Source organism: Sciurus carolinensis, chromosome 18 (genome assembly GCF_902686445.1).
Source record: "Sciurus carolinensis chromosome 18, mSciCar1.2, whole genome shotgun sequence".
Lineage (NCBI taxonomy): Eukaryota > Metazoa > Chordata > Mammalia > Rodentia > Sciuridae > Sciurus > Sciurus carolinensis.
The window spans coordinates 30,660,377-30,685,167 of NC_062230.1; the positions used below are offsets into that span (position 1 = coordinate 30,660,377).

Sequence of the window (24,791 nt, forward strand, 5' to 3'; positions counted from 1 at the left end):
CAGATCTTGTTCCCCGCCCCAACAGACACTTGAGTAGTTAAGAGTGCGAGGTAATTGGACTTTGGAGAAAATGTATTATGCATTGTTGAAATAGGATTAAGTGGGCTGGGGTATTAAAAAGGTATTAAAAGGAAAAGTGAAAGTCAATCCATCCTACCAAGACCTCCTGTTCTTTTTCCAAAACAACCAGTTAAATTTCTATGGGTCCTAAAAATGTTTTGTGAATATTCCATCAATATTACATACAAAATATGCAAAGGAAATACATGTGTGGCATTATATTATTCATGCAGTTTGGGAATTTGCTTCAAACAGGGAACAGGGAATCTACCCTTTCCTCTTCAAACATGTATTAATTGTATAGTACACATTTACCAGGTTTTTTTTTTTTTTTTTCCTACTATAAACAATGGTACAATGAATAGGCTCATTCAGGCATCCTTTGATGCTCTATCTATAGGTTAAATTTCCAAAAATGGAGCATGTACTTCAGATCCTGATAGAATCATTCTGCTATCCAAATGATCATAAACACTTAACAAGGTAAGAGTACCTTTTTGTTCCTATCCTTCCCTGCATTATACATCATTATGCTTTAAGGTAACTTTGAATTTAGAAATAAACTGGACTGTAGTCTCAGCTACTTGGAGGCCTGAGGTCAGAGGATCACTTGAGCCCAGGAGTTCTGAGTCCAGCTGCAACAGATAAGAACCAGTCTAAAAACAAAAAACAAAAAACAAAAAAACAACAACATCTACTATTAGGCATGATATCATGTCTAATAGTAGAATTTCATTTAACTAATGAGCAGTAGGGACCATAGAGAGCAAAAGTCACATAGATGATTCCTGGGTTGTAGGTTTAAGCACCTGGTACACCATTTTTGAGATAAGGGACATAGATTTGCCATTTGGAAGCTCAGTACTGGACCTGTTTGAATAGGAAGTGGAGATATCAAAACAGTGATTGGATTTTGTGGGTCCAGATTTCAAAGACTGGAAGGAATCTGGGAGTTGTCACCTTTGCAGTATTTAAAGCCACTAGAGTTTGCTGAGGAAGAGGATTTAAACAGAGAGGGCAGAAGAAGCTCAGGATCGAGGTCCTAAGAAAGTCAATAATTAAAAGCCTATTTATGGGTCAGATATGGAAGAATGATCCAACAAAGGAAGTCAGAGGAAGCCATATAAGAAGGTGAAAGAACCAGGTAAAAGTATTTCTAGAAGAGAGCATGAATAATAGTCAAATGCTGCTCCTTCAACACAGGAGCTGCTTCATAAGTGACAGGTGCAAGTCGGACTGGAGGAGGTTAGGGAGTGAAGGAGGTTCCTTCTCCTGCAGGAGGGCATTTAACGAAAGCGTGCTTCAAGATGCGCGGTGGAGGAGGAGAGAAGGAAGCTTGAGGGTGTGGAATTCAAGTGGGAAGAGTCTTGAGCAAGTTATGGCTGATAAAGAGCCAGAGAGAGGGGCGGCAGGGAGGGAAGGAATGCACATGAGCAAGAGGAAGGGCAAGAGGATAAGACAGCGGTTCCTTCAGGCTCTGGGGAGGAGATCCAGAACAGGCAGGGTGGTCTTTACTAAGAGGCACTGTCACAACATCGGGAGTGAGGACACCACTGCAGGAAGTCTCAAGCTTTGCTCTGGGAGTTCCCAGATGATAGCTTTTATTTTCTTAGAGAAGAAAGAAGAAAAAGGTCATCTGCTGAAAGTAAGATGGATGAAGGAAGGTTAGTTTTGAGGCCAGCAAAGCCAGTTTGAAATAATCCTAGCAGATGGTGAAAAGCAAGGTGAAAGAGAAGCATCATAATTTAATACCTAAATGCTCCAACTAATCAGGCAACAGCCCAGGGAAGAGATGTCTGTTAGGAAACTAACAAGGCATTTGCTGGCTCTAAACTACACCATCTTTATCAGAGAAAAAGATCACAAGATTCAAAATTAGAATATTTGGCAGGACGTGCTAAGGCTCATTACATAAAATTTTAGTTAAGAACAACTGCAGCCCAGAGATTCCATTCCTAGGTGAAATACAAAGAATTGAAAGCAAGTAATCAAATACATGTAATATATACATGTTCACAGCATCACTATCCTTAATGGACAGCTGGTAGAAGAAGCGCAAATGTCATCCACACATAAATGGGCAAATTGTGGTCTATGGATACAATGGAATATTATGCAGCCACAAAAAGGAATTAAGTATTTAAGCATACTAAATGTTAATGAACCTGGAAGACATTACACTAAGTGAAAGATGCCAGACACAAAAGATCACATAAAATTTCATTCATATGAAATATCTAGAATAGGCAAATCCAGACAGAGTACAGATGGTGGTTGCCAGGGACTTGGCAGAGGGGACACAGGAGGGGCAAAGGGACTGCTTAATGGCTATGGGGTTTTCTTTTAGGATGAAGAAAATGTTTTAGAACTACACAGTGGTGGCCATTGCACAACGTTGTGAAATGTACAAAACGCTACTAAATTGTTCACTTTAAAATGGTTAATTTTATATGAATTTCACCTCAGTAAATTAAAAAAAAAAAAAGAAAGAAAACAGGGGAACAGACTTTAACAAACTACTTTTTCAATAATAAAATCATCGATTTTCTACCCACCTACAGCAGGCCCCCTCTTATCAACACAATTCCATTAATGATCAACGGTGACTTGATCTTTTAATGATTTGACAATTAGAGTTACAGCTAGTCTATATTCCCCATCTAGGTTATACTTTTCCCCTCGTCTTCCCTAGAAATAGAACCTATCTTTACTTTTCTAGCATCTTTCACAGTGCTCACTACATACAGAAGTTTTAAAATACATGCTTTACTTCATTTCACATGGTATAGTTAGAGTATACATTACAGAGTTACAGTTTTCTAAGAGAATACTGGTCCACATTTTGGAACAAATTACCAAAAGGATTTTCCACGGGCAAGTAATTATCACGGGACAAACCAACACTGTTTCTTTTATTTCACTGTGTGAATTTGGGGTCTGAGGCTACTTTTGAATTAATGTTAATAATAGGAACTGAAGACAAAATATAATTATGCAGTTTTGAAGGGTAAAAGAAGACTATATAGGAGAAGCTATGGGTAAAGAAGACGAACATGAAAAGGTGGTCGATACTAACTTCTTTTCATCATCACTTAAAATTAATGTGTAATTCATGCTACATTAAAGACAGAGTTAAGCACTCTAATGATGCTAAAAAGGAGCAACCAAAGACCATAGATTTTTGGTTATATTTTCAGGGGACTAATTTGCCTACTATAAAATAAGGTTCTTCAAGTAATTTTTAAAAATGGAATGCCAAGAGGCCAGAAATAAAACAGTGGGGTGTCCTGTAAGAGCTGTGCCATCTGCACTGATTAAGCAGACTTCTGTCGCCACTTCCTGTCTGAAACAGCAGTAGAAGTACACAGTGTGCACGTAAGTCTAAAGCTCAGACACTATAAAGAGCAGACAGCAATTGAATCAGAATTTTTTTTTTTTTTTTGCAGTGCTGGGGTTTGAACTCAGGGCCTCAGGCATGCTAGGCAAGCACTCTGCCATGAACTATATCCTCAGCCCTTGTATCAGGAATTTTTATATTATGACTATTTTCTGATTAAAAAGGAAAAACATTTAAGTTAACTAAAAATACTGTGCTGAGTACTGTTTGAAAAAAGTTGGTCCTTAGACTAAGTAGGAAATACTGGCTCTCATTTCAATGTAAGACCATATCTACTACATCCTCAAGAAGCACATGAAGGTGGGATGACTGCAGAATTCTAAACCATAGTCCCTTGTCTGTGAGGAGGTCCTACAATCCAGAATGCAGCATTTACCTCTGTTAGAAATTAAAGAACAAAACTGAAGGAAAAACTAAAATGCTAACAGAGCTGCCGTTATTCCAGGCGACCCCACTGTAGGTTTCCTGCATTACTTTGCAGCATGAGCTTAGGAAGACAATGTTTTCAACACTCAGCTTGGAAATTTACAGGAGCTCTGATAACTCTCTGGTTGGCTGTTGCTTCTGTTGCCATGGAAACAGACTGCTAAAAATGGGGCATGTTTCTCTAAACTGATCATACCTTCACACAGATTTCCTTCTCCTTTCTGTCAAAAGTTGTAATGAATTTAAAATATGCTTCTCGTGGTATGACAATGTGATATTAAGCCTGGGGCCTGGTATAGAATGGCCAAGTATAAAAAAAAAAATCTCATTTGGTTCAGAAGTAGTAAAAATAAAGTGCACAGTGGCATCGATGGAAATGCAACACAAATAACACACTACAAGAGCAAAAGCATCCACTTAACTGCCTGATCTATGGCAATGCTAAGAGGTTAAAATTATTATTTTTTTAAAATAATATTAAACATGAAGAATCATGTGTTCCATATCAGAACCTCTAGATTTCTTAACTATATTGTTCCAAAAGAAGTTAATGCTTATTTTTCTTATTTGGGAGGCAATAAAAATTCTACATTCTATCACTGCATTAGAATCAGTGCAGAGCTCTAGGCAGAGGTGCCTGGGGTTAAAGCTGTTTCCTAATCATTCTGTAATGGCGAAATGTACATGTCTAAAAGATCCTGTAATTTCTTAATGGAAATTCCTAAGGTGGGTTCTAAGAACAAAAGAACAATTAACAAAGAAAGAGAAAAAACAGGGGAGTATTGTTTCCCCCCAGAAAAGTAAGTACCTACTGCTGTACTGAGGCCACTTGATACAGGCTCAGTATTTTGGTTTTTCTTTTAAGTGACAGGCTCATACATGCATACTCTCTCTCTTTTCATGTGGGTAACACACTTTCACATATATGCATTCATATATACATATCTATATACATAAGAGCAAGGTGCACACCAAACATAAAGACATCTGAAATCTATCACAGTTTGTGTGATCTTAACATCACAGCAACTGCGCATGATGATCCAGATGACAATGAACCAAGCAGTTATGCAGAGCCTAGAGGGTCACCCAGTTATCCCTTGCCACACACAACAGTCAATCGTTGTTCAGGTATTGCAATAGCATGTTTTGTAAAGTAGTATGTGCAAAAAGACTGCTGTTTGCGTGGTTTTGGTGTTTAGACTCCAACATAGACAATCTATTGACTTCACTTTTTCTGTTCAAATAAATAAGAAAAAGTATAACTCTAGGCAGTGAAGATGCACGTCGGAACTCACAGCTTCTATGCTTGTAGACAAGCAATGATTCATAGTAACCAACAGGCAGAGACTGGACACTGCACCTCCTCAGAAATGGCCCTCTCTGTGTTCTGCTTCAGCATCCTAGAAATCGGTCCAACTTTGCCCCAGCCTGGAAAGGACGGCTAGGTAAAGCAAACAGAGTCTTCACATGTAGGAGGGCCTACCCGTGTCAGGCATCATCCCAGGAACTTTATGTGTAAGCCCTCATCTCACCTTTCTAGAAACCTCGCAAGGTTGGTACCCATATTTATTTTTACAAAGAAATTAAGCACTCATTCAACACTACACAATTAGTGAGAAGCAGAACCAGAATTAGGAAAGTGCACTGCTTCAATAAGGCATTTTTTCCTACAAAATTAATTTTAGTAAACAAAAAGAAATATGTCCCACTACTCTATTAAGTCTTGGCCATGGTATCAAACAACCTCAAGAGTGCTTTTAATCATACTGACCCTATATAAAAATAAATCCTACACATTACAATTCCAATAGAAAAAGTTGTATGTGCCAATAAAAATTCACTGGTGTTACATACTCAACTGTGTCCCTCTCAAATTCATATGTTGAAGCCCTGACCCCAGTGTAACTTTATTTGGAAACAGGGCCTTTACATATAAAGTTAAATGAGGTCATGAGGGCAGAACCCTAGTCCATAGGATTAGCATCCTTGTGAAAAGAAACAGAGCTTGCTTTCTTCCTTTCTCTCCCTGTGCACTCACCATGGAAATGCCACCTGAACACACAGCAAAGCTATAGGCCAAGAGGAGGGCCCTCACAAGAAAATGAACCCTACCCCATTTTCCAGGCTTCTGAAATGTGGAAAAAAGCTAAGTCCTGTCATTTAAGCCACATAGTCTATGGTATTCTCTTATGGCAGCCTGAGCAGACTAAGATAACTAGGAAGTTCTAAGCGTATACTCTTCACCACGTAAAAAGGCTATTTTAAAAAAGCCCTGATAAAGCTATCATTAGGAAATAATTGAAAATGGAATGCTTCAAGCTTCATCTGTATTTTTCTGAAAGCTTTTGTCATGAAAGTAGAATAGTGTCATGATAGTGTACCACATTACCGTGGAGGGACAAATATGATAAAGTAGCACTTAATGCCTATCCCAATACTGCTCACAGACTTTAACGGGGGGTTAAGTGGCAATTCTGAAGCACCCCTCTCCTTTGAAAGATGGAATCAGGGTAACTACAGCAACCCATGAGCATGTTCCTGATAAGCCACCACTGGGGACAGTGCACTCCTCTGAAACAGAATTCACTGAGGGAGAACCACAGGCACTGGGCTATGAGCTCTGAACACAGAGAACAAAACACACTCAGCTCTTTCCTCAGAGACCCTGCAGTCTGGAAGAGAGGTGAAGACCTTATAAAATGATCGTGATGGATGCTTACGAGGACTAAGAGGATCCATGTGAGTTTGAGGAAGGGCGCTGGTAGAGAGGCCTCTGTGAGGAGGTGGCGCCTGCAGTGAAATGAAGGTTGAGCTGCAGCGCTGCAGGAGAGTCGTTCTGAAAGACCAGTGCCAGAGGGAAAGTGGAGGGAAGTCCTGGAGACCAGCAGGGTCTTTCACCCCCGGGTTTCAGATTTTATTCCAAACAAATGGCAACGACAGAGCAAGCCTACATTTCAGGATGACTGCCTTGTATCCCTGGAGGGTGCTGGACCAAAGCGGCAGGACTGCAGGGATGGGGGAGAGAAATCAGCAGATTCCTGCCAAGGGCCTGTTTGAGGAAGGGGGCTGGACCAGGTGTTGCCCAGTGAAGCTGTGAGTGGAGAGGTGAAGTACCGCTGAGGAAGATCAGACAGGTCTGGTGACAGGCCACGAGGAACAGGCTAAGAAAAGTGCCAAGGGTACCAGCATGAGTGTTGGTTGGACAGAGATGGGAAAGCCCCGACAAGTATGTTTGCTGGGAAGAAATAAGAGGGCAACGGGTGACATTAGGGTGGTAGACAACTGTGCAGGAAAGGAGAGAGGTCCATCCTTTGCTCATCTGTACCAAAGCATACAGCTTTCTTCTGTTGTTTCTTTCCTGTGCATGTGCGTGCATGCATGCGTGCGTGCATGTGTAACTTCTATGTAGTTTCTCTCTTTGGGCTCTGAGCTCCTGGAATGCAGTAGTAGCTCACAACATCCATCATGGGGCTATGTGAAACATTTCTGCTCAATGAAATTATTCCCAATAAAAATTAAACTATACGATTTCGTGTCAAAGGTAATCAAGTCTGGGGAGGGGGGCTCTTTCACTTCTTCATTCTACCTGTATATTATCTGAATATAAACACCACAGGGGGCTGGGGAAGTAGTTCAGTTGGTAGAGTGCTTGCCTTGCAAGCACAAGGCCCCGGGTTCAATCCCCAACACCAACACCTCAAAAAAAAAAAAATATATATATATATATATATATATAAACACCACATCTCCTGTCTTTCCAAATTTTCTTTTTTAAAACACTAATTTAGTGGTAACCCACTGTATGGTACTTGTAGAATACTGGCAGAAAAAAAGAAGTAAAAATCCCCAGAAAAATTTAAACAGATGTTGCAAAATTCACATCCTTTACTTATAGAAGACTTTGTAACACTATTTTGTTATTGTTGCCTGTTTGTCTGCTTCTCCACTGTGGTCTAATAAATTTTAGTGGAATCAATTCCTTTATTATATTTTGGTCGTCGATTTTAAAGATGTCAGAAGCAGCATATTAGGAAAAGGAGAGCAGCAGGAAGTGGGAGATGACAAAAATCAAACACCAAGTATCAGTTCTATCTAGCAGTCCAGCAATGGTCTCGGGCTCAGTCTGCGAGCAGGTGAGCCATCTTACACATCTCAGCAATGCCTGACATTCTGGCTAAGCCATTAACTTACAATCGAATTAATATACTGGAAGGTAATAGCTCAAATCATTATATCCAGTTTAAGAAGGCAGTGAGAGGCATAATACTCTTTAAATATTTGTTGCATTATAACAACAACATGTTTGTGAGAGGCAAGACCTTGGGAATGAGGAATAAAAATTGCATCCCCAAGAAACATTATGGTTCAGTAGTGAAGACAGTAGAGACATGTATCACAACGGACTACGAGGAAACGCTAGAAAAAGACTCTGATAAAATTTGCGGGGACATAAAGGGGAGAATAAAGTATTTTCAGATGATGAGATCAAGTAACAGTCTTAGGAAATGGCACAGGAACTGAGTTTTAAGACTTTGGGCCTGCAAAGCTAGGTGACAGGAGAAAAGCCTAGAGCAGCCTTATTCAGGGGAACACTCGGTGACAGAAGCCTTCGACGGCAGCAGCTCATGGAGCTACCGGCTGGCAAATGGACTGAGGGGGCAGGATTTACATTTTTTTTTTTTTCTAATTTTAATTATTTAATTCATTTGTTTTGTTTTTTGAGACAGGTCTCATTAAGTTTCCCAGGGTGGTCTCAAACGATCCTCTTGCTTCAGAGGAGCAGCTAGGACTACAGGTGCATGCCACCATACCTGGTTTCATTTCAATTATTTTAAATTTAAATACCTTTCTGTGGTTAATGGACATCAAAGGTAGAATTGTGTATAAGTTCATTTCCATCACTTCAAAGTTTTGGTTCTTTGGCAAAGATATTTAATCTATATTCCTATACGACTACTATAACTTATACTACTAGGATCATGCAAAACATGTCAGACAAATGTTCATTTGCTTCTAAATAAATCTACTATAGATATGTCCCAGTACAACATGTTGAATTACTTCATGTTTCCTGGGCAACCTACCACAAACTTTTAAATGCTTCATCTCAGCTATTCTTAACCATTCTGGCAAAATCAAGAAAGTGGTTCCCCAAATCTATACCTCTTCCTTGCCACCCAGTGCTGTGGCTGAGGCATACGATCAAAGGAGCCCAGACCTCCGAGTCACTTCTTGGAGGACAGTTGCCTAAGACACAGTATTTAACCCACATGAGTGTGTTCTGAGCAAGAACTGCAGTTTGAGTGGTTAAAACATTGCATTCTGGGGTTGTTAGAGCCCTTTAAGCCCAAGTAATTAATACACAAGCCAATTTTCCTTCTGTGGTAACTTATTTTCAATGACAGAGAGCTCTTTATATGGAATATCAATTTTTCCTTTTTATATTCATTTGCCTTTGATAAACATGGAATGTAACTAACTCGTAGCAATGGAATTACAATTTATTTCTCCCCAAAATGACATATTAAAATGTTTATCTGAATCAAACATCTCGATTTATTTGATTTATTTCATAATTTATTTCATAATTTTCAATTTTTGTTGTTAAGTCAGAGTGATTTGTAATATCCTTCTTGGTTGTAGATCTAGAAATTAAATTTAAATCTCATGTGTTCAGCATAATTAAAAAATGTTCATAGTGTTTTGTAGACAAGTTAGAAGTTGAGATTTCCTATTGCTGCTTTTGACAAAAGAAACTAGTTTAAAGAGACTGTGCTATTTTGAATTTGTTCAGGGGAATGTATGACTGTTCTTGCTATTCTCACGTGGAAGAAAAATTAAAGTTTTCCAACTACACAAGTGGTTGATATTTACCGAGAAGGCCACGTACACATTAACAAAACTGTGAGGTGAGGTGCTTGACTGTCCAAAGGATTCCCTGGCTTGTGATGACAACACTTTGTTCCTAGGTGGTGCCCTTAGGACCTCGCCTTCAGGCTGATGGTGTGTCTCGGTGGCAGAGCGCTGGCCCAGCATGCCAGAGGCCCTGTGTTCGATTCTCAGCACCACAAAGGCAAACAAAACCCTTCTTTCCTTTTAATATTTCAAAATGTGTTACTACATTTTCTTGTTAAGATATTACATAAATTCTTGACTCCTATGATTATTTCTTACAAAGTCCGTTTCTGTCCCCCACCCCATAATAATCTCAATTAGCACTGTCAACAGTTATGGAATTTGAAAATATATCAACATCAGCAAGCACTTAAGGGACTTCCAGTCCCTTAGAGTCATAAGTTGACAACACCAGAGACCAAACTGGTGTCTATGTGATTAGAATCAAACTAACATTTATTCTTCCTTTATTATTGAGAAACTTAAAATTCAAACATTTAAAAAAATTCTAGAGGTTGTTTTCAAACAAAAACCAGCTTGTTAACAATGAGTGGAAAACAGAAGAGTACTAATGTGAAATCTAACACTTTTAATAAGTGTCCCTTAACAAACAAGGCATAAACTATGAGGCAGTATTAATAGTCGCTTGTATATTTGTCTCATTTGACAAAACAGCATAATTAAACTCCAGGGCATTTTGAAACCAATTAGAGGTCTTTGAACAACTGTTGTCATATCATATCAATCACCTTTCAGAGATTAATACAACTGATGTATAACCCAATACCTAAAAGTAGACAAAGCTGCCCAGGTGCTTCTCCTGATTATTGTCTGCCAATTTGCTAAACTGACCATTGGTTGTCAATTTGCAGGCAGTAACTGTGACACATTGAATTTCAGAAGTTCAGTTTTTCAGGGGGAACAAAGTCATTTTCAAATGACTCCCAATAAAAAAGAAGCTTTCCACAAAATTTCTGAGTTAGCAGATAACCCTTGATATGAATTTGTATTATTTTACTATTATTTTGCAGAAAATAAGCAGAAATATGATCGTTAAGATAGTAAGTAATCAAAATCCCATTCAGTGAAAACTGGGAGATAGATTAATTTTACGATCCCATCATTTCTGTGGAGTGTTTTAAACATGGAAGTTCTTCTTCTACCTCTTTACACCTATGAATTTACCAGACAGTAATATATACAGACTACTTTTCTACTTTAAAGATCTATGCCAGATTTTAAATTTTAAATAGAAGAAAGGAGTAACAAAGGATTAAAATAAAGTAAGAAGGGGCATGAGAAACTGACATTACACCTGATATCTCATAAAAACAGTAGAAAGTTGTATTGTTTATCCTCATTGTAAAATTGAGGAAACTAAGGTTCAGAGCAGTGAACCTGTTCAGGGCCACAAAACTAGTAAGCAATGTGTTGAGATCTGAACCTGAGGACCTCTCCCTCAGTCCATGTTCTTTTACTCAGTCAACATTATACTACTGCTCCTGTATAAATCCCAGAATTGTCAGGAAGACTCCATACATTATGTAACCATCGTGACTCTACTTGGCTATTGACTCCTACTTTGTTTTTATCCATCTATCCATCTATCCATCCATCCATCCATCCATCCATCCATCCATCCATCCATCCATCATCACTCTAGGGACCGAACCTAGGGCGTTGTACACACCCTACCACTGAGCTACACCCCCATTCCCTGTCTTTTTACTTTTAATCCTTGTTTTCTAAGCTCCTTAATCACACTTGGCTTTGTGATATCTTTTTATTGCTCCTATTCCATTTTCCTCTACTTTGTTGAATTTTCAAGTGGCACAAAAACTATTAATAGGAGCTCAGTGCTTAAACTTGACTTAAGTGATACATAGATAATCCTTAAACTTTTTAATGTTTTAAAATTTTTAAGTTCCTTTCCATGAATCTCCTGAAATGTGTCCTAAAAATCTGACCAGCATTGAGTTTTATAAGAATGTACAATAACTGCATGCTGTGCGCAAGCAGAGGCAACCCATTGTTCAGTTTTTACAACAGCTATTTATACTTTATCGTGTGTCATTTGTTTCGATCTAGGTGTTTTTTCTACCCATACCCGTAAGTAGTTCAACCCCCCGCAAGTCCAGCTATTGTTTCTTCTTATCTTTTAAGTCTGTAATACTCTGTCATCACATTCACATACTGTAAATGTCTCAGAGAAATAAAAGGAGATATAAGCTTTTGGAAGAAGCTCAAAGAGCGACTTAGGCTGACAAACTACATTTGTACTCTGTGTCTCTATATAAGATGAGCAGGAGACAGAGGGGAGGCAAAGGGTGGCTGTTGGAGCTGGAAGCATAAAAAAGGGTTAGCATGGAGGTTTTTCTCCCAGAGAGGATGAGAAAACCAATTTTCATATTAAATTGGGAGGGGTGGCCCTCATATCTCAAATTTAGGAAGAACTTACTTTCTGCAGACCTCAAATTTCTTAAACCATAGCCCTAGATCTCTGGATGCTACAGTAAAGCAGACTGCACTGGGCTTGCCACACTTCAGTATAATCAGGACAGGGAACAGCAAAGCCAAACCTTTGGCCATTTTAAAAAATCAGTCAGTGAGGTACCTGTGTTAGCAGTGGTCACTAACAAGAATAACTGACAGTACTCTCAAGCTTATTCTTTGATTGCTTTGTTAAAATAAACAAACCCCAAAACTATGCAATGTGCTTCCTAAAACAAAATGATGCAATGCACATCATAATCAAATAATTCATCGTTTTAGGATTTAAATTCAGAAAGAGCTAGCTACCTTATTGGCTTCAGACAATAAAGCATCATGTTAATTGGGGAAAATGAATTTTCTTGGAATTATGTGTTTGTAAACCTAAAACAAGCAGTGTTTTGCCTAATACTGAAAAGGAAATGTCCTCTCCAAAAAACCACGAGGGTGGGGGAGGAAATGGGAAAAAAAAATCAGAAAATATGCAAAAGAACCTGCAAAGATTTTGCTGAAATTAAGTAAGTACCCTTACTATCAATCACTGCAAAATCCCTAGAGTACTATCAGCTAATGAATCTTTAGTAAGAGCATTAAGCTTTCACTGCACAGAACTTGGACCACGTAAGGCTACCGGTGAACAGAGAGCAGGCACACGGATAGCAAGCAGACAGACAAGCTCGTCTGTAGATGGGAATGGAAATCTGGCCATCCTGCCCCTGTCCACAAACAGACTGACCTTCCTTGAGACTTTTCTGGTTGCTCCCCTCAAGGCATTCCTTTTCTTTTAAAGGTTCGAAATCCCCGGCAGTTAAAATCTCTGGGAAACCCTGTTGCTGCTTCTTGGAGCTATCGATCATGGTGAGAGGCTTCCGAAGACAGGCAACATCCAGCAGGAGAAAGGCTCGGTTTGCAGGATAGCAGAGTGGTGCTCAGAATACTCTGGCCCCTAGTCCTTGGTTGCTCTTCACAATACCCCAATGGCTGGGCAACTATGTCTTTAAGTAGCTGAAGGCAGCCATTACCCTCAAGTTCCCAGCTTGACCTGCAAACACACTCATGCTGCTGGAAGCCCTTAACTCTCTCCCACGTCGGGAGGCAGAGCCTGTGAGGCACGATTCTGAAATCCCACCCCTTTTCCCAGCCAGCCCCCTTCCCCTTGCCATTCCAGCTTCCCCCGCGCTGGGTGCTTCAATCTGCAGTTTGATGGTCCGAATCATCTGACAAACACTGAGTCAAGCAGTTAAAAATAAATCCTCTAGTTGTTAAAAGAGAAGACTATGCTGATACCTAAGAAGACAAATTGCTGCCTGTGGTCTTTCTTGGTCTCTTCATAAACACAGCCGCAGGCTGTGGAAATACTTTATAGCGGCCAGCCGAGCACATTCATTGCTCATTAAGTTCTCTAGCTAAACAAACGGCAGGCCGAGACATCTGAAAAGGCAGGTCTTATCTCAGCAGAGGCACACACTGAGTAAACATGCTACTAACATAGCTGGATGGAAAGTCAGTCATTTCGCTACTGAAGTTCTTTTGTGGTGTGCTGTTCGCTACACAGGGCTCTCCCTGGCAGAGCCACTGCTCTTTGTAAAAGGGAAACGTTCTGTAATTGCAGTTTTCTTCCTTTCGTGATTCAGATCCGAGTAGCAGTTTTGCTTTGTGCCACTAGTCGGCTGAGAGAGTTAACATTGCCATGAGTTTTTTTTAAAAGGAAAAATCTCCTCCTGTGTATTAAAAGCAACGACAGCGAACAGCTTCTATTTCATAACAGATTCAGTCAGCCTTCAGTCCAAGTTTAATTTCATGGGAACTATGGACATCGGGTACCTTTCCCGCAAGTCACACGCTTCTGTGCACGGAGTATAAGGACTGCTGCTGGAAGAAATCTCTATGTATAGAAAGTCCAGGGAATGTGGAGACAAGCCTGTTTCCATATACACCACGCATGTATCTGTAGCCAAAATGATATGGTTTTTAAAAATGGTTCAAAGTATGCACCTTTTCAGAGAGCTCCCATAAAACCCACCAGAGGTCAGAACAGCAGCATACTCTGAATCCTGTTCCATGAGGGGTTCTTTTTGTTCAATTTTTTAGAACTAGTATTCAGTAGAATGCCTTGAACTATCAGGAGTCTTCGACTCATGGCATAACTAAGTGAGTGAATTAAGGCAGAGGAAGTGTGACAGGAAAACAGATAATAAAACTGGAGTCCTAAAGATGTCCTAGACCAATGGACAAAAGCCACTAATGTGAGACGAACAAATATTCTCTATAGGAAGCACATTTTCTCTTTAAAAGAAAATGTTCAAATACATTTTAATTATGAAGCTGACATGACCCTCCTGTGGGATAAAGCGTCACATCTATAAAGCCAAGAAAATCAATACAGTTTTCACACAGATGGGGCTGTCCTTTGTCTCTCGCTCCAAGGCTAGTGTGTTAAACCCACACTGTTCTAGAAAGATTGCTGTCTATCCTTCTCCTGCATCTCTTTCGAATGGCATTACGCAACATGACATGCTTCTTGTCAATGCAAACTCCCTCTGAAGCAACTTAAACCCATCCAGGGAAGCCTGAACTTCTACAGGAACAGTAAGGAGCTTATCACACACTTCAATCACGCCCTCAAGCCTTCTGCTGATATCTCTGATCCTAAGGCTTGTATTCTTCTAATGAAATTACTCCTTCAGTATTAAATCACTTTTTAAGGACATTCTTTTTTTTTTTTTCTCTCTTAAATTTCTTATGACCTATGATAGTCAGAAGCATCAGGCTTTATTTATTTATTTATTTTGGGGGTTGAATTCAGGGGTGCTTTACCACTGAGCTACATCCCTAACCTCTTAAATTTTTTTTTTTTTAATTTTATTTTGAGACAGGGTCTTGCTAAATTGCTGAGGTTGGCTTTGAACTTGGATTCCTGCTGGCTTGGCCTCCCAAGCCAGGATTACAAATGTGTGTTAACATGCCCGGCTTGAGGACATTCTTTAGGTTGGTCACTCAATTAGATGTTCTGTGAAGATCATCTCAATTAACTACCAATAATCCTTATGATCACCATGATTGTGTATACATAGTAGACAATTTACAGACCAAGTTCAATGCCATAAAGGCTGTAAATGGCAGGCTTGGAATTTAACCAGTCTCAGTTCTCCAAAGCCCAAGTCCATTGTACTGTATTGCATTATCTATTATTCTTTTGTTTGTTTTGGTACTGAGGATTTAACCCAGGGGCACTTTGCCACTGAGCTATACTCCCAAACCTTTAGTTTTTTAAAAAAACTTTTGAGACAGGGTTTTGCTAAGTTGCTGAGGACCTTGCTAAGTTGGTGAGGCTGGCCTTAAACTTGTGATCCTCCTGCCTCAGCCTCCTGAGTCAATGGGATGAAGTCATGTGCCACCACTTATAGCTTGCCTATTGACTTTTAGACTATGCTCCATTTCTAGACTTCAGTTTGATCTTTAGGACAGATTTCTGAGCAGAAGCCACAACTTTAAGGTTTCCTAAGGATAAGAGAAAAGAAAACCAACATAATCATACCAGAATGACTTAACAAAAGTATTTTAACTTTTTATGAAATAATAACTAACTTTATAGAGTGTTTACTATGTGTCACAATCTAAGTACTTTTATATATTATTCTCATTTATCCTGTTGACAGACTTGTGAGTTCAACATTATTATTGCAATTTTCCTCAAAACTGAGGGAAAAAAAATAAAATATTTTGTCAGAGGTAGATATCTTATAAGTTGTAGCCAGAATTCCAAAGCAGGCAGCTTGGTTCCAGGGCCTACATTCTTACTTTGCAAAAGAAAAATAAAAACAATAAGCTCAAACATTCCCTTTTCCAGGATGTTGCTCTTAAATCCTGAAAAATGCTCAAATGACTTTAGGGCACAAATCTATGAACCTGAGTAGATACACAACTACATGTGCCACTTTAAAACTTTTACTGGTTCTGTAGTATAGGTGTGTATTCAGTGTGTTCAAAAATTTTTCTCTCTTTTATGGATCCCCTGTAAGCTTACTGTTTTATATCTGAGAAGTACCAAAATCCCAATAATCCCAATAAGGAAACACTGAACTATGGTAGGTTTATACTTAAAGTCTTGTCTTTGTAGTTTCAAAAGGAAATAAATTCTCTATGGTAAAGGTGCCTGGAAGAACATTTACTTTACCATTTTCCAGAAAAAAATTGAAGTAATTTCAATATCACAGAGTCTTTTCCCTATGAACATTCTGTTACTAGGTTCTGACACGATACCTCTTTAAGGAATGCCAGCACTTAAATCCTAAAACAAGGATATTCTCCTTCAGAGATACAATATAACCACTGGTATCAAGAAACTAAAATGGATATATCACTGCCAATGATCCAAAACTCCATTCAAATTCCCACTGTCCCAACAACATCTTTTACAGCAGAAGGATCCAACCCAAGATCACAAAGGGCACCAAGTTATCAAGCCCCCTGTTTGTTTCCATTTCGTTTTCTCAATCTTTCCCTGCATTTTGAAGATTACAAGTCAGTTGTTTAATAGAATCACCCACAATTTGGGTTTGCCTAGTGTCTTCTCATGTTAGGGTCAGGAGATGTACTCTAGCAAAAATGCTACCATTCATTCCACATTTACAGATGCTCCTCAACTTACATCCTGATAACCCACTGGAAACTAAAATTTACTGTTAAGTCGAACATGCATTTAACAATACACATAAATGTAAAATATGTCAGCAACACAGCACCCTGTGGAGATCTGGCTGTTTCCCCTGGTGATCCTGGGGTTGACTGGGAGCAGTGGCTCGCTGCTGCCACCACCCAGCATCACAAGAGAGAATCAGACTGCACACTGCTAGCCCAGGAAAGGATGCAAATTCCAAGAATGGTTTCTGCTGAATGTGTATCACTTCTGTACCTTTGTAAAGTTAAAGAATCGGCACCATTGTAAACTTGGGATACACCATCTATATTAGTGGCACATTCAACTGTAAGAAAAGAATACCTGGTTTATAATTGCATACTTACATCAGTATACATTCACGGTTTCCTACTTCATGCACTGTGTTATACTGTTACTATTATGATTTATTCAGATGTTCAGATTATCCCAGATCTTGCCAGTGGAGACTCTCTCAGTTTCTTACTGTCGTGGCCCTATCATTCTTTGAGCACTTTCTTACTTTATGGCACAAGATGTTCCAGGCTTATCTTGTACTTCTGCCCCATTTAAACAGGTCTGAAGACTAGGTGTGCTCGCTGCTATTAGGGCTGTCAATGTTCCCAGGTCACCTCTGTAGAGGGAGCTGGGGAATGTATCTGTGAGTTGATATGTGTGTATACACATATACACACACGCTTACATTTCTGTATATTAGGAGACATAAAATACACCCATATTTAAATATATACATTCAGACTTTTTATATATATCAAAAACCACAATTCACTCTGGTGCTTCCAATTCCAAATGAGCTCATTCTCATTTCTATATTCATGGCTGTCTTTTCCTGCAGGGAGAATTTTCTCTCCCATGGTCTCTGCCACCCAACTTATGGATGCCCTGCATCACCCACCCCTGCCACTGCTGTAGCCAGCCATGGGCCTCCTCTCCCTGGCCCACCCTCCCATCCGCCCAGGGCAGCAGCCGTGCTCAGTCCCAGTCTTTTGTTTTGGATGAGGGAGGAAAGGAGTTGTGCACTACCTCTAAGTAAGAGAAGTCCACAGCTGTCACACACACTGCTTTCCAGTAGGCTTGCCCTTGCTCCTTATTGTGTATGCTACAGCACCTTCACTATCGTCGGGCTCTACTGCCAAGAGAACTTCACAAGATGTGTGGTTACAGTCACTTCTGCTATGATGAACTTGCTTCTACAGTGTGTATACGCACACTCCAAAGAGCTAATTTAATACGAAAGAGATTGCCATAAATCAAGTCAATTTTCCCACCATCCCAAGCACAGATATTTAATAAGCGTGAGAAAACTATGGCTCAGAGTAGGAACAATCCAAGAAAGGCTTCAGGGAATTAGAACACAAACAAACATGGCTCAAGGGACCGACACAAAAACTTGGCAGAGCTACTGTATGCTCACAAAACTACTGATGAGAAGATTCTCGCTGTGATGTTGCTGCACTCCAATAAGGAAGAACCTGGGTATATTACTGAGGCTTTACCAAAGCAAAGCATTTGAAAGAAACGAATGTAAAGGAACGGCTAAGAACCAAGGCAAACTTCTCTCGCAGCTTTTCTGACTCAAGACTGAGAGAAGATGACCTTTCCTTTCGACTTCCACCTTGTGTTGCTCTGTCACAGATCCTCAGTAGCTACTTGCTGGAGTGAATGAAGGTGAACTCCATGGCTTTCTTCACACAGGTTGAACCAAATATTTAAAATCCTCACAGGATGGATGGCGTTTAGGGAGAAAAATCTTAGTGAAGCCAATACCTGAAAATTTCTTCTAAAGGTACACTGTTTTTAGGAAAATGTATATTTTTGATCCTTATTTTTCTCCTTTTTAACATAAACACTACAGTGAAATACTATATCTTTAGATCATCACTAAATGGGCATGATAAAACCCTTTAGTTAATTTAAAATATTATTTTTAAAAGGAAATTAAACAGTGCTATTGCTGAAATCAAGTCTGTGCCTTAAATGGCCTCCATTTTTATGGTTTAAACGTGTGTGCAGGGCTGTGGCTGTGGCTCAGTGGTTGCACACTCGCCTAGCATGTATGAGGCCCTGGGTTTGATCCTCAGCACCACATAAAATAATTAATAAATAAATAAAGGGTGTTGTGTCCACCTACAAGTTAAAAATAACAAAACAAAACAATAAAACTGTGCAGTGGCATGCCTGTAATCCCAGCTACTCAGGAGTCTGAGGAAGGAGGAGTTCAAGTATGAGGCCCGTCTAGGCAACTTACTGAGACCCTTAAAAAAAAAATTCACATACACACATATATATACACACGTATTTCTTCACTTTAAAAATATGTATTGGACATACAATATTTTAGATGTAAACAGATTAACAAATCAGCCCCCATTTAAACCACTGTTTCATGAAGGGATAAAATTTTCTGACATTTCCAAGCTAATGAGGTTTTGAACGAAGATACTGGTGATTTCTGCAGCTAAGTATCATAGCACAACCACACACTATGAGAGGGCAGAAGCTCCGTGGCTGGCCTGTGGTCTGTGCGTATGAGCTCTCATCCCGGAACATGCAATGCATCTGGCACAGTGGCTCCACCCTCCTGGGTTTGCTTTATTATCTGGAAATGTGAACCACAATGATGGCAAGGTTTTCTCGGATTAGAATTTTATAATTAATAGCTTGCTGATTGACCTCTGCTCAGACCGAAAGGTGAGAACACTGTATGGGATGGGGCCAACAGCAGCATGGGGCAGAGGAACACATTTTACAGGCATGTACTCTGTGGGGCCAGCAGCACCACTTAATGGAAATGTTCTGTCGACCTGAGGGTGACTGTCTCCTCCTGCTGGACTCATCAGGGTGAGTAATCAAGAAATGACAGAATACACGTTTGGCTTAAAAAAGTCATTCAAATCCTTTCTCTATTTCTAAACTTCATAGTTAGATAAATAGAACAAGCTAGATGAAAGATTTACCTTCAGGTCAGTCTTCCTTAAATTCTGAGATGACTTCCTGAGTCACAGAACATAAGGGAGAATGAAATGACTAGGGCTTTGAACGGTCAGCAAAGAGGGATGAACAAAAAGTTAAGAAGACTAAAATCTCACCAAAGACAAAAGGCATAACACTAAGTTATGACCAGTGCAATGTTTGGGATTAGCCATGTGGTAACACGAAACCATCTACAATCATGTTTCTCTAACATTTTTACATTATTGCTCCTTGACCCTTTTAAATATAATTTTTTCCAAATCACTTTTCATGAAATTTTTTGTTTTGGTTTTTTTTCCCATCTATTTTTATTTAAAAAATTTTTTTCATACACGTATACAGGGTAATAATGTCTGTCTCATTCTACCATCCTTCCCATTTCCACCCCTCCCCTCATAATATGCCCTCTGCATAATACCAAGTTCCTTCATTCTTCCCTACCCACCCCCAACTGTGGATCAGCATGCACTTATAAGAGGAAACATTCAGTCTTAGGTTTTTTGGGATTGACTTATTTCACTTAGCATGATATTCTCTAGTTCCATCCATTTATCTGCAAATGTCATAATTTCACTCTTCTTTAAAGCTGAATAATATTCCATTGTGTGTATGTACCACATTTTCTTTATCCATTCATCTGTTGAAGGCCATCTATGTTGGTTCCATAGTTTAGCTATTGTGAATTGAGCTGCTATAAACCTTGATTTGGCTACATCACTGTAGTATTGTGATGGGCTGACAGATTTGGGTTATGAAAATGTTACAGGCCAGGCTATTTGGGCAATGACTAAATAGACTCCATTTTGCTCTGAGACTCCATGTCACGTAGGAAATGTTTTTCCCATGGGAATGCCCCACCTCTGTACCCATCAACAGTTGCTTAGCTTCTCCCATGGGAACACCCTGCCTCTGTACTCATCATCAGTTACTTAGCATGACATGTTTAGCAATACAAAATGACAAAATGACAACTCTTACATGATGAAAAATTGTTCTTTTTTTGATTCCTATTTCTCCTAAACAATGCACCATGTGAACAGTGATGCCAACAATGATTGTTTGGATATTAGTAACCATTCTTTAGTTTGTACCTAGGTAGGGTCGTTTTGACCCACTTCCCCCTCTGCTGATGATTTCATGATATTAGTTTGCAATTCTGAATCAGAGCAACAGACATTTAAGGTTGATGTACTGATTTATGGTATAAGAACCCCTGCAATCCTGTGGTCGGTGCTGTTTTCTCAATAGCCATTTTTGGGGCATTGTGTGGGACAGTCAGCCAGCTAGCTTAATAAAGACTCTCAAATTTGGACTTCTCAGTGGTGATCGGATTGTTCTTAAGTTGCACCCCACAACAGCATGCTGTGGTTCCACTCCAAGTTTTCTTAGGAATCTCTATACTGCTTTCCAAAGTGGTACACCAATCTTTAGCTCCACCAACAATATATGAGTGTACCTTTTTCCCCACAAACTTGCCAACACTTATTATTGCTTGTATTCTTGATAACTGCCATTCTGACTGGTGTGAATTGAAATCTTGGAGTAGTTTTGATTTGCATTTCTCTAACTGCAAGAGATGATGAACATGTTTTTTGATCAATTGCATTTTTCTTCTGTGAAGTATCTGTTCAGTTCCTTAGCCCATTTATTGACTGGGTTATTAGCTTTTTGGTGTTAAGTTTTTTGAGTTCTTTATATATCCTGGAGACTAGTGCTCTATCTGAGGTGTATGTGGTAAAAGATTTTCTCCCAATCTGCAGGCTCTTATTGTTTCCTTTGCCAAGAAGCTTTTTAGTTTGAATTCATCCAATTTATTGATTCCTAATTTTACTTCTTGCACATTAGGAGTCTTGTGAGGAAGTCAGGTCCTAAGTTGACATGAAGATTTGGGCTTATGTTTTCTTCTATTAGGCTCAGGATCTCTGTTTTAGTGCCTAAGTCTTTGATCCACTTTGAGTTGATATTTGTACAGGGTGAGAGAGAGAGGTTTAATTTCATTTTGTTACATATAGATTTCCAGTTTTCTTTGTGGAATAGGCTATCTTTTCTCCAATGTGTATTTTTGGCACCTTTGTCTAGTATAAGTTAATCATATTTAGATGGGTTTGTCTCTGTGTCTTCTATTTTGTACCATTGCTCTCCATGTATATTTTGGTGCCAATACTATGTCATTTTTGCTACTATAGCTCTGTAGTACAGTTTGAGGTCTGATATTGTGATGCTTCCTGCTTCACTCTTCTTGCTAAGAATCGTCTTGGCTATTCTGGGTCTCTTATTTTTCTAAATGAATTTCATGATTGCTTTTTCTATTTCTGTGAAGAATGCCATTGGGATTTTAATAGGAATTGCATTAAATCTGTGTAACACTTTTGGTAGTATGGACATTTTGACAATATTAACTCTGCCTATCCAGGAGTATGGGAAATCTTTCCATCTTCTAAGGTATTCTTCAATTTCTTTCTTTAGTGTTCTGTAGTTTTCATTAAAGAGGTCTTTCACCTCTTTTGTTAGATTGATTCCCAAGTATTTTATTTTTTTGAGGCTATTGTGAATGGGATAGTTTTCCTAATTTCTCTTGCAGTAGATTCATTGCTTATGTATAGAAATGCATTGATTTATGGGTACTGATTTTATATCCTGCTACTTTGTTGAATTCATTTATGAGTATTAGAAGTCTTCTGGTGGATTTTTTTTGGATCTTCTAAATATAGAATCATGTTGTCGGCAAATAGTGATAGTTTGAATTCTTCTTTCCTATTTGAATCCCTTTAATGTCTTTCTTCTGATTGCTCTGACTAGAGTTTCAAGACTGATGTTGAATAGAAGTGGTGAAAGAGGGCATCCCTGTCTTGTTCCAGTTTTTAGGGGGAATACTTTTAACTTTTCTCCATTTAGAATGATGTTGGCCATGGGCTTAACATAGCTTTTAAAATGTTGAGGTATGTTCCTACTATCCCTAGTTTTTTCTAGTGTTTTGAACATGAAGAGTGCTGTATTTTGTCAAATGCTTTTTCTGTGTCTATTGAAATAACCGTATGATTCTTGTCTTTTAGTCTATTGATGTGATGTATTATGTTTATTGATTTCTGTATGTTGAACCAACCTTGCATCCCAGGGATGAACTCCACTTGATCACGGGGCACTAGCTTTTTAATATGTTTTTGTATGCAGTTTGCCAGAATTTTATTGAGAATTTTTGCATCTATGATCATCAGGGATATTGGTCTGAAGTTTTCTGTCCTTAATGTATCTGGTTTTGGTATCAGGGTAATACTAGCCTCATAGAATGAGTTTGAAAGAGTTCTCTCCTATTCTACTTCATGGAATAATTTGAGGAGTACTGGGGTTAATTCTCCTTTGAAGGTCTTGTAGAACTTGGCTGAGAAACCATCTGGTCCTGGGTCTCTTTTGGTTGGTAGGCTTCTGATGGCATCTTCTATTTCACTGCTTGAAATTGATCTGTTTAAATTGTGTATGTCCTCTGGCATCAGTTTGGGTAGATCATATGTCTCTAGACATTTGTTGATATCTTCAAGTTTTTCCATTTTATTTGAATATAAATTTTCAAAATAATTTCTAATTATCATCTGTATTTCAGTAGTATCTGCTGTGACATTTCCTTTTTCATCATGAATTTTAGTAATTTGAGTTTTCTCTCTCTGTTACTGTGGCTGAGGATTTATCAATTTTTTCAAAGAACCAACTTTTTGTCAATTTTTCAATTGTTTCTTTTATTTAAATTTCATTGATTTCAGCTCTGATTTTAATTATTTCCTGTCTTCTGCTGCTGTTGGTATTGATTTGTTTTTATTTTTCTAGGGCTTTGAGATGTAATGTTAGGTTATTTATTTGTTGACTTTTTATTCTTTTAATGTATGGGCTCAACGCAATGAACTTTCCTCTTAGCACTGCCTTCATAGTGTCCAAGAGATTTTGATATGTTGTACTGGTGTTCTCATTTACCTCTAAGAATTTTTTTATTTCCTCCTTGATTTCTTCTTTTATCCATTCATCATTCAGTAGCATGCTATGTAGTCTCCAGGTGTTGGAGTAGCTTCTATTTTTTTATTTCATCATTGATTTCTAGTTTCATTCCATTATAATCTGATAGAATGTAGGGTAGTATTTTTTTTTTTTAAATTTGCTGAGAGTTGCTTTGTGGCATAATATGATTTATTAGAGGAGGATCCATGTGTTGCTAAGAAGAAAGTGTATTCACTTGATGATGTCTATATGTCTGTTAAGTCTAAATCATTGATTGTATTATTTGACTGTTTTTGTTTGGAAGACCTAACCAGTGGTGAGAGAAGTGTGTTGAAGTCACCCAGTATTATTATGTTGTGGTCTATTTGATTCTTGAAATTGAGAAGGGTTTTTCTGATGTATGTAGATGTTCCATTGTGTGGGGCATATATATTTACGATTGCTATGTCTTGTTGGCATATGATTTCCCTTAAGCAGTATGAAATGTCCTTCTTTATTCCTTCTGACTAACTTTGGTTTGAAGCCCACTTTTTCTGATATGAGGATGGAAATCCCTGCATGTTTATTCAGTCCATGTGAGTAATATGTTTTTTCCCAACCTTTCACCTTCAGTCTGTGCATGTCTTTTCCTAGGAGGTAAGTCTCTTGAAGACAGCATATTGTTGGGTCTTTTTTAAAACTCCAATCTGCCATTCTATGTCTTTTGATTGATGAGTTTAGGCCATTAACATTCAGGGTTATTACTGAGATATGATTTGTATTCCCAGGCATTTTGGTTTATTTTTGGTTTTTAACTTGACTTTGTTTCTTCTTTAATTAACCTTTCCTTTAGTGTAGTTCCTCCCTTTGCTGGTTTTCATTTTTTCCCCCCATTTCCTCCTCATG

General features: G+C 38.7%; 1 protein-coding gene across 7 annotated transcripts in view; it reads right to left on the reverse strand.

Moving 5' to 3' along the window:
- Mrtfb (myocardin related transcription factor B) overlaps positions 1-24,791 on the reverse strand; it is a 184,923-nt gene that overhangs the window by 57,180 nt on the left and 102,952 nt on the right. Inside the window, exon 1 of one of the 7 annotated variants that reach the window (XM_047532981.1) lies at positions 13,008-13,316. The exons of the other annotated variants lie outside the window; for them this stretch is intronic. Coding sequence (XP_047388937.1) covers positions 13,008-13,128 — 121 coding nt within the window. The 5' untranslated portion in view covers positions 13,129-13,316. Of the gene's footprint in view, positions 1-13,007; positions 13,317-24,791 lie in introns of those variants that run through there. 7 annotated transcript variants of the gene reach the window in all.